This window comes from Camellia sinensis, chromosome 1 (assembly GCF_055761805.1).
Source record: "Camellia sinensis isolate YWXY chromosome 1, ASM5576180v1, whole genome shotgun sequence".
Lineage (NCBI taxonomy): Eukaryota > Viridiplantae > Streptophyta > Magnoliopsida > Ericales > Theaceae > Camellia > Camellia sinensis.
Window position 1 is genome coordinate 81530663 of NC_138961.1, and position 12644 is coordinate 81543306.

General features: G+C 40.0%; 1 protein-coding gene across 1 annotated transcript; it reads right to left on the reverse strand.

Annotated features, from left to right (window-relative positions):
* Positions 1-306: 306 nt before the first annotated feature.
* Positions 307-1812, reverse strand: LOC145804584 (uncharacterized). Its single transcript, XM_082899026.1, has 3 exons — positions 1252-1812; positions 817-984; positions 307-531 (listed from the first exon to the last, which is right to left on the reverse strand). The coding sequence occupies exons 1-3, from the start codon at positions 1810-1812 to the stop codon at positions 307-309; spliced, it is 954 nt and encodes a 317-aa protein (XP_082755152.1).
* Between the last annotated feature and the right edge of the window lie 10832 nt (positions 1813-12644).

The window sequence follows — 12644 nt, forward strand, 5'->3', positions numbered from 1 at the left end:
TTAAGGCGATGCCTAGGGCAAGTGCTAATTTCTCCAATAGGGAGTATTTCTGTTCTGCTCCCCTGAGCACGTGGCTGATGTAGTAAACCGGGCATTGGACCGAGTCTTCTTCCCTAATTAGGGTGGCACTGAACACAGTATGGGAAACGGCCAAATAGAGGAAAAGAGTTTTCCCTGGAAGTGCTTGAGAAAGGAGAGATGAGATAGGAGTTGGCCATTTACTGTTTCAGTTGTTGGAATGCCTCTTTACATTCGGCGTTCCAAATAAAAGCCTTCCTAAGCACCTTAAAGAATGGGAGGCACTTGTCAGTTGCTCTTGAGATTAAACGATTGTGAGTGGCTACTCGCTCTGCCAGTGAGCCGTTGAACCTCCCTGACAGTTGTGGAAGACCGCATTTCGGTTAAGGCATTAATTTTCTCTAGATTGGCTTCAATTCCCCTGTGGCTGACCATAAAACCCAAGAATTTTCCAGATCCAACACCAAAGGCACATTTCTCTGGGTTCAGCTTTATTTGGTACCTACGCAAGGTCTAGAAGGTTTTACGTAGATCTTATAGGTGATTTAAAGTTAACTTGATTTTAACGAGCATGTCATTGACGTAGACCTCAACATTCCGGCCGATCTGGTCTTTGAACATAGCGTTGACCAAGCGTTGGTAGGTGGCCCTCGCGTTCTTTAGCCCAAAAGGCATCACGTGGTAATGGTAAGTTCCCCTGTTTGTAATGAAAGATGTGTTTTCTTGGTCGGCTACATGCATTAGGATCTGATTATAGCCCAAAAAGGCGTCCATGAAGCTAAGCATTTTATGGCTCACCATCGTATCGACTAAAAGATCTATCCGGGGTAACGGGTAGCTATCCTTGGGACAAGCGCGGTTGAGGTCAGAGTAATCCATGTAGAGTCGCCATTTGCCATTGTACTTGTAAACCAAAACCACATTGGATAACCACTTCGAATAGTCCACATTTTGAACAAACTTGGCCTACAACAATTTATCCACTTTGTTAGTGATGAGGTTGTTGAGCTTTGGATGAAAAATGCGTTGCTTTTGGAGGATCAGTCGGAATTGGGGCTCGATGCTGAGGCGGTGAGTGATAGTAGAGGGGTCGATACCAGGCATGTCGGCGTGGGTCCAGGCGAAGACATCCTTGTGTTCAGTGAGGAGAGCTATAAGGTCGGCTTTGGCTTGAGGGCTCAGCTATCTACCGATTTTAGCTGTTTTCGTTGGGTCTGAGGAGGAAATGGGTACTTCAACTAACTCCTCCATTAGTTCCCCCTGAGTCAGCTTCTCTTCGTCCCTATTGTCAAGGCCTTTAATGATCATAGCCTCCCTCGTCTTGACCTTTTCTAATGAGCCTACGTAACACTCTATGGCTATCGTTTGCTCGCCGCTCACAATGTCGACCCCTTGGTCAGCTGGAAACTTCACGACCAAATGATAGGCAGACGTCACAGCTTGGAGGGCATTGAGTGCTATGCGTCTAAGTATGATATTGTAAGCAGAAGGACAGTCGACAGTAAGGAAGGTGAGGAGTTTGGTGGACTGCCGTGGATACCCACTGATGGTGGGTGGGAGGTCAATGGAGCCTATGGAGGTCACCTGATCCCCAATGAAGCCGACCAAGGGGGTTTGTAGGGGCAACAACATTTTTTTCCCGACCTTGAGTTGTCTGAAGGCGTTAAGGAAGATAATGTTTGATGAACTGCCATTATCAACAAGTACACGCCTGACTTTGTATTTTGGTAGGAGAGTAGAAATGACCAAAGGGTTATCATGTGGGTAGCGGATTCCTGCGTAGTCCGCATCCATGAAGGTGATCGACTTCAACCATTGTTTGGGTTGCTTGTGGGGCCGGTCTACCGTCGTCACTTCTTTATGCGAACCTTGCTTGATCTCTATAAGCTCGGCTCGCTGTACCGATTAAGATAGTCCACCGTACGCGAGGCCCCCTACAATAACCTTGATGTCTCCCAATGGGGGTGCGGGCCCTCCTGGGGCTTAAGGTTGTTGTTAGGACCTGTCATCATTCCGTCTAGGTTGTTTAGGCTACCTAGGGAGAGTGTGTCTGTCATGCTGCCTTGGGGGGTCAACCCTGGTGTAGACGCGCCCCGTGGGCCTCATGCTATAGTTTGGACTCAAATGTTACAGTTCTTAATCTGATCTCACAATGTACAATGTGAGATTGATAAATCACCAAAGAGTCCAAATCCGGCAAATCGTTTTGGAAAATTGATTTTTAAGAAAGAAGTGCCAAACATGGACTGCTTTGCCAGATACAGAGTCGCCACCTAAGTATTTTATTTTGGGGGAATTTAGGAAACCCTGACTCGTTACCTAAGGCCACGTGTCCATCATCACCAAAGTTGCCTCGGCTCGAGAACTTGGGTACGATTGGGGAAGGTCATCTATGAGCACCCCCGCTCGCCCGATCAAAGATCGGCTTGTACTAATATGATATCTTATTTTTGAAAACACATGCATTCTTATTCTGGTTATTAGCCTAGAATTACTATGTGATACGCACAACACACACAAGTATAGACTAGATCGCCTAAGTTGGAACAAATCATCTCATGTTTGTTTGTTTGAAAATAGTTTGAAGGTGTTACTCATAAGTAAGCTAAGACGTGAATTTTGCCACCCTCGAGTGGGCTTAGAAAACATGATTTTGCCACAATCAAGTGGGCTTAAAACTCGCATTTCAATGAATTATTCCAATTCAAGTAATCTAACATTCACCCACAGGCATTCAGGCAGTTATATCATATAAGCAGTTAGTCTCATGGCAAGCATGCGGTCATGTTAACACTCACACTCATGTAAGATGCTAAAGCATAAAAGCTTACCTAGTACTCCGAGCCAAAACAATAGCTAGTTAGTAATCAATGCATGATCCTAGCTATGTTAAGATGCCTAATGCAACACATGCAAAATGCAACTAGAAATAGGCTCTGCTATCTAAGAATGGTATGTGAAATTCGACAGCTCGATACACGTATTCAAGTTGGAATTGAAATACTATGTGATTAGTATGATGAGCCAAGCTCGGTGCATGCAATACAGATGAATGATGCAAACATGGGAGCATAAGGATGCTAATTGAAACATGACCTAAAACTAACCATTGAAAGAAGGTAAGTAAAAGAGAAAAAGACGTGGGGTTGGAAGACATTCACACATTCACGCACACTTATTACAAAATTCACCCTCTCGACGGAGGGTCCGAATAAATAATACAAATCAACTAATTAATTAACTACCCTAGCTAATTAATTATTACATAACTCTTAACTAATTTAAACAAATTAACTAAGCTATGAAACTAAAGAGGCCACCGCAGCTCCGCCTCGGAATGATTGAATGATGCATGCTCGATCGTCTCGCTCGGAAACCCGTTGCCATGCCACATGTGAAAACTACACAAGTCCCAAGGATGCTTCCGAACCACTCCCTGAGCACTGTGAGATGCCATCGGCCAAGAGGAGTGGTCATCGGCCAATGGAAAGGTGCTATTGACCAATTATGATACTATCGGCCAACAATGGTTAGCCGATCGGCATTGAAAGTAGCCGACCGGCCATTTCTTCCTGTAGAATACTATTTTGCTGTAGCAGAGGACAAACAGAGCATGGCAATACATTCACAAGGCAATGTTTGCACGACCACCCCCCTTATCATGTTTGAGACTCAAAGGGGTGTAGTCTTTGACCCTCGGACCATCAATCGCGCATTTCAATGCATGATGGCTAAAGGAGCCAAGTGTGCACATCAATGTGGAATGAATGCAACAAAAACATATGAATGCCTAGAACTCTATCATGCTTGATCAAGAGCATCAGCGACTGAGGATTGGGGCACATTTCGTCACTTCAAGTACGAAACGTCCCTTGGTCCTCGTGTTTGGCTTGACACCCCAAACCAAACACAATGTAATGCAAGCAAGTATGCCAAATACAATGCAATGCATGCAAACAATGCAATGCACCATGAGCATACCAACTCAATGCAATGCAATGCAACCTAGGCATGCAACAATGTTTTGTAATGCAACTAGTTGAGCATCATGCAAAATACCAAATATGCAAACATGATACAATACAAGCATGCAAATATCATGAAAGAAAACATGCTCAAATGGACTTAAACCAAAAGGGGAGGCCTTAACCATGCCCAAATCAGTGGCCAATGGTGCTGAAATGATGGTCTAAAAGTATATGCAAGCGCGCTAGTCAATTGGTTCACAAACCAAGCATGGAGGCACCAACTCTCAAGAACATTGAAGGAGTATAAAATGTGAGAGTGTGGCAATGAAGTAGGCTCTAAAATCACATTCCAACGGATGCTAAATCATGCACCAATGACAAACAAAGCATGCCAGTGGGCTCAAAGCTTAAAGCTAGCCGAGGGACTTATACCATGGTCATAACAAGCAAGCCCCAAAGGGCCAAGGTGACTCAAAATAGTCCTAAGGAAGGTCAAAACAAGGCTAGAAACATGCTTGAATAGGGCTAACTCATGCTAGAATGGAAGGCACAAAACATGACGCATACAAGGCCAATAAGGATGATTGCATTACGCCTACCAAAACAAAGCATGGGATGACTTTACCAATAAAAATCAGAGTCATGGCATGTCAAAGTAACACCAAAAATGGGCTAATACCAAGTCAACACATGCTAGAATAATAAGCTTACTCATTAGGCATGCAAGGTTAGCAAAGAGGACTTACACTACAAGTGTAAAAAGCAAATGAGGGATGCTCTAAACAACCAAAAACAGAGTTGTATCATGGCAAAATAGGACCAAATACATACTGAAATGGTGACCCAAAAGCCTAGGCAAGATGGCATACACAATGGCTCATTTTTAAGGCATAAAGAACCAACCTTCCAAAGCATGGAAAGAGTGAAAGATGTGAGTGCATGACCATGAAATATGCTCTAAAATCACATAACAAATGATGCCAAATCATGAAGATAGTCCAAGCAATGCATGCTAGTAGACTCAATACACAAAGCTAATGAGCTAGATTGAACCATGGCTGTACAAAGCAATGCATGCATGACCAAAATAACATAAATCAGACCTAGAGCATGCTAAAACATGACCAAAAGCTTCATGAATTTAAGCCAAAATCATGCTAGAATGATGAGCTCAAGTATGTTACACATTAGACTAGTGAGTGGAAATGCACTACAAGTGTATAAACCATGCAAATGGTGAGTCCACCAACCAAAAACAGAATTATGGCATGTCAAAATAACACCAAAAATGTGCTGGAATGGGGCCAATGCATGCTAAAATAATAGGCTACAACATCAAGCAAGTTAAGCTAGTAAGCATGATTTGCACTACGAGTACAAAATGCAAGCAAAAGGTGATCAAACCAGCCAAAATCAGAGTTATATCAGGTCTTATAAGTCACAAAAATGAGCCTAAACAAAGCCATAAAGAAGTAAAAACTCATGCTCATTTGGTTGGCCATCAACACTAGCAACCAAGACAAGAGGAGAGGAAACCACCCTCTCCTATTTGGGCCCTCAAAACAGGGTTTTCGCCACTAAAAATCCTTTGGATTTTAGTGGTTCTAAGGCAAAAAAGAAGTTGTTTTGAAAGGCCTTAGAAGATGGCTCAAAAGCTATACAAGCTAAGGAACAAAAGGGAGAGACAACCCTCTAGCCAAACAAGGCTTAAACTAACACTTTTAGGACTGAAAAACAGAGATTTTCTCAATTCAAAACCAAGCCAAAATCAGTTTACAAAGATGGTAAAACAAGCATGCAAAGTTGAGGTTTAAAGGAACAAAAGCTTACCCTTGAAGCACCTTGAAGGACAGCAGCAAAACTAGCCAAAACCTGAGCCAAAATCAGCCTTTTGGGGCTCCAAATGATCCTCAAAGAACCTCAGCCCAATGGTGGTTAAGTTTGGTTAGGGGTTTCTTTGCAAAAGTGTAGAGGATTTTAAGCTTAAGGCTCAAAATAAGAAGAGAAGGAGCTTCTAAGGAGAGAGGCTCAGATTTTTGCTCACAAAGTCTTGTAGAGAGAGAGTAGTTTTAGAGAGAGATAGTCCCACAATTGCCAACCCCTCAAACCTTGAGATATGGCTCAATATATAGCAATATATGAGCATTGGTTCGGAAATATCTCAATTTAGAAATATCTAGGACAGCCTGGAACAGCTAGAGGATAAATATCTGCCAATTCTAGGCTTTCTGGACACTTTTGGCCGATCGGCCATCTTTGGTGCTGATTAAGGCCGAAATGTACATCATTGAGGCCGTTAATTAGAATCTCTTAACTTCACTTGCTGGTCAAACTGTATATTTTATGTGTGTTGAGTGTCAATCAGGTTGTATATCGTCGGAGCATAAAATGAGCAAAAAGACAGAATTTGGGCAGAGTTGACTTTCTCGCACGTGCGTTGACTTTTTCCGCACGTGCATTGACTTTTCCGCACGTGCGTTGACTTTTTCTGGGAAAGTCAAACTGACGTTTTAAACCTGTTTGGACGAGATTGGAAGTATAAAAAGGCAAGTAAAAGGCTGGATTAGGGTTCTGAAATTGTTTTGACCTAAAGAGGGAGGCTAGGGTTTGCAAAAGAGGAAGAAACAAGAAGCTTCAAAGATGTCTCCCATGGTTGTTCCTTCTCCTTCTACCTCCTTCCACTCCTCCATGAGTGGCTAGTCTTTTTTTCTAGGGTTTTGATGAAACCCTAGCCATGTAATTATGTAGTTTTCTTTTTTGATTTTATATTATGTAAAGGTTTGAACCATTGTATGGTGTTTTAGAAATTCTTTATATATAATTTTCATTATCTTTTCAAATATTTGACCTTCTGTGATTGTTGAATATTATCCATACATGAGTTTTCTATTCCTTCACATTCAAGGTATGGGACGAACCATGTTACGAGGAACGAGTCGTATCACTACCCTAGTTTAGAGTGAACGATTCGTATTACTTGAGATGGTTCGTGCTCGTACATTGAATGTGATGATCTTCTTGTTAAATGCTTTGAGCTTGTAGTTGTGAAGCATTAATCCGTTCAAACTATAGCATAATTAATTTCAATTGGAAACCCTAATTATGTGGTTAGTGGTGAATTCTCTACCCTAGGATTTTTCCCCAATTTAGTAAACCCAATTTCGTTTATTCTTGATAATTTAATTCATTAGTTTAATTTATTCGTTATTAAATTAGGTTATGATCATTCAATCTTTTTATCAAAATTAATTTAGGAATTTGATAATTAAATTAGTTTAATTTCACAATAGTCCCTGTGGATCGATACCTGGACTTGCCATTATTATGATAGAATTTGATATAGTTTAGTATTTAATTTTGGTGTGTTCAACGACCCATCAGGTGCCGACCGGCCATCATTTTTGGCTGATAAGGTTCACTTTTGGCCGACTCATCGCTGCTGAGGTCAAATTGTGGCCGATGGACCTCCATAGAGGCTGATGGAAAAAATCAACCCTAGTCCTTGACTTTAAGCAAGCCTAATTCCTTCATCTAGACTCCTTTTCAGGTCATTCTTATGCGTAAACTGTATCCCCGGAAGTCTTCTTTCCAAATTTGGCAGCCTTACCTCGAAATTCAATGTGTGCTAAGAGATATCCCTCTTTTAGTGAAGCCTGCTCAGTTTCGGTCCAACCAGAATGATGCCTAACTTCAACCAATCACATCTCCCCCATCCGGACATGGATTTAGGAGATTCTTGGGTGTAAAATGAAGCCCCATAAGTCTCCTTTCCAACAGCAATGGCCTCATATCTTAAATCCAAGTGTATAGACAGATAGATGTGATTTAGCGAGGACCACTCAACTCTCTCTTAGCGATTCATACCAACGTTCTTCTTCTACTTGGTTTCTTCCCTATTCTCCTCTTTTCTTCAACTCCAAACCCCTAAACAAGGTGTTTTGATAGATTTTTCAAAGATTTCAACTCTCTTTCATTCATTTCCACTTTGTCCTTGCTTGATTTACCGAAAAGCGCAACATTTGACAAAATGCGAGCCTCGGAACATCGTAGAAACTTCTTTTCAAAAATATTTTGAAAGAGAGGGTTTTATGGTCTAAAAACCATTCAAAATAGCTTTGGTCCAAAATAGGGGTGTGAGGTTGGGATTTGACTCTGCTCTTGCCGAAGAAATCGAACCTTTGCTCTGCACATCTTTCACCACCAAGTAAACCATCAATAGCACTCAAGTCTTAAGGACGGTCAAAAATGGGGTGTCTACACCTGGTTCTTTGGTTGTGAAAGGTTGTGGTGAATCAGTTTAGGCGCCTCTGATGGATCGGTTCCTCAACGTGGTCCTTAAGATTGACGCACTCTTCAGTGTTATGGTCGTAGTCTCGATGGAAACTACAGTATTTGGATTGGTCTCATTGGACGGAAAGGGATCTTGATGGTTACGGCCATTTTAAGTTATAGTCACGTTGAATTTGGTTCAGGACTTGTTCCATGGGAGAGTTAAGAGAGGTGTATTGTTCAACCTGACTAGGTGGATGGGTAGGAGTCGGACGATCGGATCGTGGGGGTTGGTCCATATATCGAAGAGGTCAGTAAGTGTATCGTGAATGTCTGGGCTTAGGTTTTTTTCTCTTTTCTTTGAATTGTGGGGGTGTAAATGTGGAATCTCGGTGTGTCGCCAAAAAGTCTTCGGTGTTCACGTATTTTTGGGCTTTGGTGAGGTGGGTGGCCATGATGGTCGGAGGATTTTTGGAAAAGGAAAGGAGAAAATCCGATGGGCACAAGCCGGCCATGAAGACTGTTAGAATGACCTTGTCATCATTTTCTTCAACCTGTAGGGTCTTTGTATTGAAACGGGTGACAAAGCTGCGCAGCGATTCCCCATTCGTCTATCGAATATTTAGCAACTGAGTTGCTAGATGCCGCTGCCGTTGAGCACCAATGAAATGGCTTAAGAAAGATTCGCTAAGCTAGTGAAAGGAAATGATAGAGTCTGGTTGAATCTGACTAAACCAGAGTCACATCGACCGCTTCAACGTGACGGGAAAAATGTGACATATGATTTTGTCTGGAAAGGCGTGGAGGATCATGAGTGTCCTATATGTTTCTATGTGGTCGACTAAATAAGTTATACTGTCAAAGTTGTCAATCGACGACATTTTGAATTTGGGGGGTAGAGGTTTGGCTTTGATAGAAGTGGTGAAGAGGGAGTTGACGGTGAAAAAAGGTTTGCTCTGCATATTTTTCATGACCCCTTAGAGCTAGAGCTTCATGGCTTGTAGTTCTTCATCCCAAATAGGAGCATGGTCCCCTCTAGCATGGAGCAGAGGTTGAACGTTGCTAGTTTCTCCCTCATGAATAGCAACGCAGTGCTGTAGGGGGTGATTGTGGAAGAGTGGGGATTGCTCTTGGTGAAGCTACGAGTTTGGAGGAGGGGCGTGCAGACCTTCAAGATTCGATAGTTGAGCTTGTGGTACAAATTGTGGAAAACGACCCTTGGGACACATGTGGGTGGAAAAGGTGATGATTATTGGCTTGTTTCAGGTTCTAGGGGATTTCTTGTGGTGGTGGAGGAGCAGGGATAGGTAAGTCACGCTGGAGCAAGGTGTTAATCAGGGCTTGGTTTTGTTCGGTTAATCGGTTGATGCTGTTAGTGAGTTTTGCAAAATACGGAGATGGGTTGTTTGGGTTGGATGACTCAGCTTGAGGGTTACGAGCATTGTGTTGTGAAGCCATGGATCTCGTCATAACCATCCACTTTGACATAGAGGATTCGTGATGGTGGAATTTCCTCCGGTAACAATGAACACAACTGTCAATCCAGGGTTTCCCACAAACGGCGCCAATTGATAATACAATACGGTCAATGGAATATGGGTTGGATTGATCCACGTGCTCCACGGGTTTACTGATCTTTGTCTTCTTGATGCGCGCCTGCAAAAGGTCCAATGGAGAGGTACCTAGATTGGAGAGGTTTCATTTTAAACCCAAATGAGAAACAATTGAAAAAGATCAATGAATGTGGTGTAAGTCTTTAAGTACTAACATATGAATTTAGTGGCACAGAATTCTTTGTACCCAAAATTTTATTCATTGAAATGAATACGGAGTCATTGCTGTGACACCCCTGCTGTGCTCTATGTTATGCCTAAAACGGCACACTTTCTCCCTCTTTTCTTTTTTTTTTTTCTTTTTGTCATGTTCTCACTATGTTTTTTGGAATGATAAATTACACTTTGCCCCTATATTTGGTCACTTTTTTACTTTAATTCTTAAATTTTTTTTTGTTTTTTTTTTTTTTTTGTTGATCTTTTATGTTTTAGATTTTTTTTTTCAGTTTAGAGAAAGAAAAAAAAAGTATTTTTGTGTAATTTTGAACAGAAATTAACTGAAAAAATTTTGAAACATAAAAGATTAAAATAAAAAAAATTAAGAATTAAAGTAAAAAAAGTGACCAAATTTAGGGGCAAAGTGTAATTTATCATGCCAAAAAACATAGTGAGAACATGACCAAAAAAAAAAAAAAAAAAGGTGAAACTGTGCCATGGCCTCCCTGCTGTGCCTAAAACGGCACAGTTTCACCCTCTTTTCATTTTTCTCTGTTTTTTTTTTCCTTTTTTTTTTTTTGGTCATGTTCTCACTATATTTTTTAGCATGATAAATTACACTTTGCCCTTATATTTGGTCACTTTTTTACTTTAATTTTTAAAATTTATTTTTTTTATTTTAATCTTTTATGTTTCAGAATTTTTTAAGTTAATTTATGTTCAAAATTAAACAAAAATACTCTCTTTTTTTTTTGTCTAAACTGAAAAAATCTAAAACATAAAAGATCAAAATTAGGAAAAAAAGAAAAACAAATTTTAGGAATTAAAGTAAAAAAGTGGCCAAATATAGGAGCAAAGTGTAATTTATCATGCCAAAAAACATAGTTACAAGAACAAAAAAAAAAAAAAAAAGAAGAAGAAGAAGAAGAAGAAGAAGAAAAATAAGGTAAAACTGTGCCGTTTTAGGCACAACATGGGTCACAGCAGTGACCCCATGCCCTTTTGAAACATAGGAATGCAAGATAAACAAGAATTTTGATGATAGAGAATCGATGACCATATATATATATATAAGAATATAAAAGGCTGTTGACAATAACCATTTTCAAGGTTTTGAGATAGGCTTTGGTGGCATTTTCAGGAGACGAGCAAGCCATATTTCTCTCTCTCTCTCTCTATATATATATATATATATATATGTTGCACTAATGCTTCGTAACCCGAAAATTACAACACTCTCTCTTTCCATGACTCACTCTCTGTTTCCCCCTTGTTTTGTATCTCTCTTTCTCTTTCTCTTTCTCAAACCCAATATTCTCTTCAAAACTTTCTCTCGCTCATCGATCTATAATCCCTCTCGTCTCTGTGTTGGGTGGAGAAGTCAGAGCTGACTTTCTCTCGCTCATCCCTCTATCAAACCCTCTCGCCGCCTCTGATCTCCGATTCTTCTCTATCGTCCGGTCTCCGATCTCCGTGTATACACACAGAGGAGACGGTGCACACGTAGATCTGTGTATGATGATGATGTGTTGAGAAAAAAAAAATCATATTCTACTTTTTCTTTTTCTTTTTTTTTTTTTTTTGATTGTTGGTTGTTGTTGATGAAAGCAAAAAAAAAAATTTGTTGATGATTGTTGGTTGTTGTTGATGATGATGTGTTGTTGAAAATTTTCCAAATTCTACATTTTTTTTTTTTTGGTTGATCTCTATGGTGGGTTTGATTTTTGGTTGATCTCTATGTGTGATGATGACAATGTGTTGGGTGAGTTGTATTTTTGGTTGATGATTCTCTCTCTCTCTCTCTCTCTCTCTCTCTCTCTCTCTGTTGTGTTGATGATGATATGTTGATTTTTGGTAGATGATAATGATTCTCTCTCGCTCTCTCTGCTCCTCTTCTCTTCTCTTCTTTGTTCTTCTTCTGCAAGTTATGGAAAAAAAGAAAAAAGAAAAAACCAAAACGATGTAGTTTTGAGATTTTGGGCCATTCGAGCCTATAATCTTTCGAGCTACGTGTCGAGACTCTATATATTGTGTGTGTCTCTCTCTATGTTCCGATTCAAACGTTGAGAGGTAGGGAAGTCCTTCAACCTTATCTATAAGGGTACATACTATGGCTTCACCTATTGGAATCATATATAAGCAAACAAAAACAAGTGAGTTTATGGTGTAAATTTCAATTTCAATTTATGAGTGCATAATAAGAAAAGTGCACAGAATTTATGGTTTAATTTGTTAAATTTGGTGTGATATGAATTACATCTAAAATAAATTTAATCCTTATCAAATTCTTGATAATTTTCTAGATATATATATTTTTATTACGGTAAAATAAGAAATGCATCAAGCAATGAAACAAGAAGAAATCAACTGACAATTTTTGTTGAATTTGCTCCACATCAGCTAAAGGATTAGTACACCATTTTTAATTATTGGTAGACACTTAAATTATAATTTAACACAAAATCTATTATACAGCAATATTTACAACATCTCTTGAATATTCATTTAAATCAAATAGCTGTAATGTTGTGTGTCAGAGGGACAAGTCAACTAAAAAATTTTACAAGACAGACAAGAAATCTGCAGCAATTTTTATATATTTTGGTTGGGATTTCTTGGA